Below are 7,215 nucleotides of genomic sequence, written 5' to 3'. Positions count from 1 at the left end.
AAAAAAAAAAAAAAAAAAAAAAAAAAGCAAGGGGAGAATATACACAAATAAATATATAGGTAAGCTAAATTCATAGCATATTTAAAAATTATATATTTGGTCTAAAAGAAGAAGCAAAACAGAATACAATGTAGAAGAAAGGAGTAAACAAGAGAAAGAAACAGGCAGATAATCAGTATGTGTGTGTATATATATATATGTGTGTGTATATATATATATGTGTGTGTATATATATATATGTGTGTGTATATATATATATATACACACACACACACACATATGTATGAATGTATATGTATGTCTCAAACTGTGTATATAATATAAAGGGGAAGAGGAGAAAGGAGGTTTTGTGAAATTTTGTTTGGTGTAAAAATTATTAATGTAGGTCAATCAAATATGAGAGAAAACTGTAGACAAAACATGAATACAGATGTAAAATAAATATCTTTTTTCTATTCATGAGATTAATTTTGAACGTATTGAAAAAGAAAAATGAAGTCTTTTTGTCTAACTTTTACATCAATGTATGCATGGGCAAACATACTTGCACACGTGTGTGTGTGTTTGTGTAGGGGTTGTTATTTTGTCAGAGAAACTGTACCAAGGCCACTGTAGGTCCTCTTAGGTGGTGAGAGACTGATGTGGTTAATATTCAACTCGAACATCAACAATTTGATGTCTTTAAGGAATATATGAACAGAGAATTACAGAGAGTGGTATACAAAGAAAGAAGAATTGAGCAAGTACCCAGTTTAGGATTTGTGGATGAGAAATAGTAGGGTTAATGAAAAAAAGGGCAGACACATTGTCTCAGCTTGATTGAAGGTGGTATTGTAGCTGACTGATTCTGAAAGCAGATGTTATTAAGAGTTGTGATAGAAAACACTAAGGGAAGAAAATGTAAAACTGTAGGCTAGAGCTTCTAGTTTTGGATGAATGAATGCTTGCTAATCAATCAGATATCACAGTGATATAACAATGGGTCTTAGCACCTAGGGCCAACACGATTTTAGTTCCATCACCTTAATTAAAAAGCATGATAGGCAAGAGGAAATTTTGTACCTCTTTACATTTGAGCCTGTGGCAATAACTGCCTCTTCACCTCCACTATCTTGCTTTGCCTTTGGTAGATAATGTGAGATATTTTGTGTGTTCATAACTGCAGAAGATACTTGAACTGTATTATAATATAGGTCACACTTGAATATTTTTAAGTGTCAATGTACATGATTGCTCAACAGTTTATTTGTACAGTCTTGACTGTTTTATTATAGAGGGATTCAGAAAGTTAGATAACACACAACAGAAATTTAGGATGGATTTAGGAATAAAATAAAAAATTCATGCTGAATACACACATTCAATGCTTGTTTTCAACTGAAGTACTATTTCATTTTATTTATATATACATACAATGTTATCACTAACTATAAGCTAACATCCACCACTAGGTCCAGTCCTTGTTGTGATGTGGTGACCTGTAAGCTCCACTGACCCTGAAACCAATGCCAGCAGAGTGCAGGCTCCAAGCAGGGCCTCCTATGTTCATCATAATCATCACCATCATCCAGTGTTTTAAATCCGGGTTTTTGTCCCCATTAATGGGGGTGGTCGGATCTTCCTCAGTGCCTTAGCAACTGCCCTCACACCATCTCGTCATCTTGCTCAGTTTTGGCATCCTCCTTTTTTAAACCAACCCTCCCAATCTCCTCCTTCACCTGCCTCCTCCACCTTTTCCTCGGTCTACCTCGGTCTATCTATGTTGGACAAATCAAAAGAGAGAAACCAAACCATTATGGACCATTCCTTCCCAGAGGTAAAAATGGGTTTGTGTAGGACTAATAATCTTACTTAGATAAAATGCTAAGTTATAGAAGCATTGATGACAATTCAAAACCAACAAGACCTAGGAGAGAAGACAGACCAGAGACAAAAACTGAGGAGAAAAGTTATCAACAGTCTCTGCTCCATATATCAAAAAATCTATATTACATATATATAGTACTATGATTACCTATAAATCAGCAAATGATAAAAAAATATATAAACAATGTACATAAAATATACAAAAAAACAAAACAAAATCATAATATAAACACTAATTTTCCATACTAGAACCAAATTCAATGCATCAGTTACATATAAGCCATTAATTCTCTAAAAACCGAATCACTGACAAATCATTTCTGAAAACAGAAAACATCTTCTACGTGAAAATATTTCCAATAACTATCAAACTTGGTTTTGTTTCATTACTCGTATGCAACACAATTTATAATATAAGAATTTTATAATTACACATTTCAAAATTGTGCTAAATCGATGGTATACAAATCTTCCTATATCTCTTGAATATCTTCACAAGAAAAAAAAAAAAAAAAAAAAAAAGTTTATTTTAAAAATTACAAATTGCGTATAATTTTTGTAATATCTTGGGACGGTCATAATACCAATAATAAACATATACACACTGGTTCTATTTTACTTCTTTTATCATTATTATTATTACTAGTCAATTCATTAACATTCAACCAATTAACTAATCAATTTGGATCAATCAACTAGATTTGTCAAACCTCTTCCATTATCATTCCTAACCTCATTACTGCTTTCTTTACTGCAGTTCTGCCTGTCTCTTAGGCTGGATACAAATTTCTTGATTTTTATTTTATTTTCAGTCATTCTTCTTTCTAAAGAAACAAACTTTTATGGCATGAAAATCTGTACAAATATAATCTAATGTATTCACTGGGAATTCGAAGCAATCTCAAAGACATATTCTAAAAGCGTTACTATGTTGTTGTTATTTGTTCCTTCTCGAGCCATGCCTGACTCATAAAGGCCAGTTTCCCAGTTTCATTGGCATATAGGTTCCCCACCTGGACGGGATGCTGGTCCATTGCAGGTGAGCTGCTAAATGCAGGAGGAAAGAGTGAGAGAAAGTTGTGGCAAAAGAATCAGCATAAGTTTGCCATTATCTTCTGCTGGAGCCACATGGATCTTAGGTGTTTCCCTCATAAACACACACATCGCCCAGTCTGAGATTCGAACTCATGATCCCTCAACTGTGAGTCCACTGCTCTAATCCTTAGGTCATGTGTCTCCACAAAAGCTTTAGAATAGTCACTGCTTTTGTTGACGTTTTATTTGCTATGAGAAGCAAGTGATTATCACAACATCAAGATACTACCATATTATTTACAAATAATACAGATTTATATATATAATATAATGCAAACCACTAATTACGAACTATCAAATGCCAGGAAAAAATATTTCTCATATATTATGCACACTATTTGTCTTTAGTGCTATGTCTGTTAGATATAATGTAATTGCATTGACAAGAGTTCATATATCTTCAAACAATAAGCAAATTCGAAAGTGACCTTTGAACTTTTCTAGTCTAGCCTGCGAAAGTGTATTTGCTGTGAGGAGTCTATTAGCATGGAACATTACAAAAAAAAAAAGTATAATACAGAATGTAAACACTTTCATTATACTTCCATTTAAATACTTTTACCATCAAGTCTATGTATTCTCTCACTATAAACATATATAGTGATGGTTTATTTTATTAATGACAGTATTTCAAGAACAAATGTTTTTTTTTTTTCCTGTTTATAGTTACATTTCAATAATGACACTATCCTAATTGACTATTTATTCCCATATATCTCATATACTTAATTTACCCTTCAACATTTAAACCAGCCATATCTGCCCCAGATACGCTATCAATTTTATGTTCAATTTTTTCAGATCCAGCCTCTTACACCTACCCTACAATGTCTTTCTAAAAGTAAACATTCACACCATTGAGGTTTTGAAGCTACGAAACAATATGAATAAAAGAAGCATTGCACTTAACAGAATAATCATTCTGGCTTTCTTTACTGAAGAGTGATAGCGGTAATTCCATAGAACATGTGCCAGTTGTGCTGACTCTTTGATAAATTATCGCTATCACAGAAAAAAAATGTAAAATACTTAATTGCGATTTTACATAATCTTTAAGCCTTTGTAAGCTTGGACAATAGATACAAATAACTTTTATCTGATCATGCTATCCTGAATATGGCAATGCAGTCGATGGAGTAAAAATGTGCTAGATTTATTTCTTGAGTATAATGCACACCCCTAATCATCATGATCATCATTTAGCATTCACTTTCCATGCTGGTATGGGTTGGATAGTTTGACAGGATCCAGTGAGCTGTGTTGAGCCCCAAATCAGCATTGGTATGGTTTCTACAGCTGGATGTTCTTTCTAATGCCAACCATTTTACAGTGTGTCCTGAGTTTTTTTCATGCCATCAACACAAGTGAGGTCTGCTACCAGCTCTAATATTTACATTTAAAAATCTGGTAAAAAAAATGTGTATTGCAAGCAAATATGGTAAACAAACACACAAAAAAATGCTCTTATAAAGAATTAGTATTAGATGAGTAATCTATGCCTGATAAATGGTAACTCTGTCATATATATTAGAGTAAATTTCTCCATGAATCAGATTATCAGACTAAATATCAAAACAAAACAAAGATCTGTTCAATAACTCATGCATGAATTTTACAGATAAGATAAAGATATGCAAATTGTGTAGATCCTATTAAGTCTCCCTCCTCCTTATTTATCTTTGCTTAACTTTAAAGTTGTTGCTTGTGCATAGAATCTTTTTAGATAAAGGTATCTTCACATAAACTGCCAAAATTAAGTTCTTAAAAGTAAAGAGCGTATATATATCATTCTTATTGAATAAAGTGTCACATGATTTTAGGATCCTCGGCAACAGCTGATTATCACATACATGAAATGTGTGATGTTGCATGATAGTGAACATTGAATTCAGATGTGTAATATCAAATTGCATAGAAGGCAGTGCACAAATGAGCTGAGGAAGCAACTGGACATTTAACGTCAGCAGCTAATGTGAATAAGAGAAACGATTTCACTGTTATTGATATGAGGTGAAAGAATAATACCCAATGGATTAAAATGTGTTGGGGAAAGTATCTGGTTGTGCTACGGAATGTATCTGTGATGTGCACTGATAGTGATAGGAATTTGTAAGAGAAGAATATGAAGAAAGACAAGGGAAAAATTTGTGATATGAAATTTCAGGATGTTGTGCCTTACAGATAGGATTGTATAAGATTAAGGCAACATGAAAGTTCATTCAACTCATGCTAGCATAGAAAAATGGATGTTAATGAAGCCCTGTTTATTTAATGTTTAATAAATAATGCAACATGTGAATATTGAAGATAGATACTTTTATCTGATAGACCTGAAATCTATTGTTCAGGATATTCCCTTTCATGAAAACCAGCAGAATTCACTTTGATATGAAGAAGATTCTGGTCTATTTGATGAAGTATTGTTCAGGTTTATATAGCATTATTGAAAACAACATAGTTTTTCTATATTTTAAATACTTTTTTAACAGATTCAAATATATTTTTATTCAATGGATAAGCAATGATTTTTCAAAACTCATGAAGGAGAAATAAAACATTTTTATGTATTTTCTCAACTGAATAGGTAGTTTTACCAGAAGATCATAATCATCTGTTATTCTATTATTGATTGATAAATGGGAGAATTAATATTCTCACTAAAAATATATCTGTCAGTTGTTTTTATTTGGTTTAATATTTATGTTATTATTTGAAAGTTTGGCCAAAAGAAATGATTTATCACTGGAATCCATATTAATTTTACAGTGCAGTCAGATTATTAAAATTTATAAAAGAAGCAGGCTGAAATAAAATAAAATAATTTTTATTCTGAAAGACTGCAATGAAATTACTTACCGAGAATACCAGCAATAGGAATAGTGGTATTTGTAGCTAAGTCGATAAATGAACGCATGGCTACATCTGTTCGACATTGAGTATCCTTTATTAAAAGGTGTAGCTCATGATTTGGCAGGACATTCGTGTCTGCATTCACCCATTCAATAGCCATTTCTGCACCTTAAAAGAAAAAAAAAAAAAGCACAAGTATTAAATTTTATTTAACAATGATATATTTTGAAAATAATTATAATTTCCATTGAACGTTCTTTCAATAATAGAAAATAATGTAGCAAGTTTTAAATACTCATTCATTTGATAAGAGCTCAGTATTTCACAATAGTGTAAAATCATTCATTTATTCACTGATGCTAAATTTTGTATTCTAAGGCAACAAGCAGATAACTCAATCTATTGGATGTGATTAAAAGCTAAACAAGATGAGTTGTTTAAATTCGTAAATATATTGATTTTGAAGAAAATGAATGAGAGAAACAGAGTTTAATCATTTAAAAATGATCAATAAAACAAACTCAAAATAAGATAGATACCAAAAAATAGCAAGTAACTGATAGAATCCTTTTGTCAATGAAATCTTTTTTTTTTCTGCCATCGGATTGAGAAATTTTCTAAAATAAAAATGTAACTGTAGCACTTGTTTCCAACTTTAGACTAAATAATGTGTAGCAGTCCATGAGAAATAAAACAAGAGTTTCTATTTTAAATAGATGTGCATTTGCAAGATATTCTTTTTTCCCTTTTGGATTTTGTTTGCTACAACAGGAATTATTTCTTCTTCATCTTCTCAGCGCATGCAGAATATAAATGAATATAAAGCACATACATGTATATAAGTATGCACAAACGCACAAACACACATGAATATGTGTGTGTGTGTGTGTGTGTGTGTGTATATATATATTAGTTGCAAGCATGGTTGTGCAGTTAAGAAGCTTGCTTCTCAACCATGTGGTTTCAGGTTCTATCTTCTACTACAGCTACATGCAAAACAAAGCCTTTGAGTGGGTTTGGTAGACAGAAAATAGGGCAGTGAGCTGGCAGAAACGTTAGCATGCCGGGCGAAATGCTTAGCAGTATTTCATCTGCCGTTATGTTCTGAGTTCAAATTCTGCCGATGTCGAATTTGCCTTTTATCCTTTCGGGGTCGATTAAATAAATAAGTACCAGTTATACACTGGGGGCAATCTAATCAACTTAATCCCTTTATCTGTTCTTGTCTGTCCCCTCTGTGTTTATCCCCTTGTGGGCAATAAAGAAATAAGAAACTGGAAGAAAAGTCATGTGTGTGTGTGTATGTGTGTGTGGTGCATTTAGGTGTATCCTTGTCTTGACATCGTATGATTGTTGTGAATGAGCAGCAGTAATTATATAAGTGATGTTCATTTGTAGTCTTCT

General features: G+C 32.3%; 1 protein-coding gene across 4 annotated transcripts in view; it reads right to left on the bottom strand.

Moving 5' to 3' along the window:
• Positions 1-7,215, bottom strand: part of LOC106880693 (uncharacterized) — a 559,449-nt gene that overhangs the window by 131,670 nt on the left and 420,564 nt on the right. For all 4 annotated transcript variants that reach the window (XM_052966171.1, XM_052966172.1, XM_052966174.1 and 1 more), the window contains one exon: positions 5,818-5,979. In XM_052966171.1, the coding sequence (XP_052822131.1) occupies positions 5,818-5,979 (162 nt within the window). The remainder of the gene's footprint in view (positions 1-5,817; positions 5,980-7,215) is intronic.

This window comes from Octopus bimaculoides, chromosome 3 (genome assembly GCF_001194135.2).
Source record: "Octopus bimaculoides isolate UCB-OBI-ISO-001 chromosome 3, ASM119413v2, whole genome shotgun sequence".
NCBI classification, from domain to species: Eukaryota; Metazoa; Mollusca; class Cephalopoda; order Octopoda; family Octopodidae; genus Octopus; species Octopus bimaculoides.
Note: the sequence above shows the minus strand (reverse complement) of the source record. Positions and strands in the feature narration are given on the sequence as shown.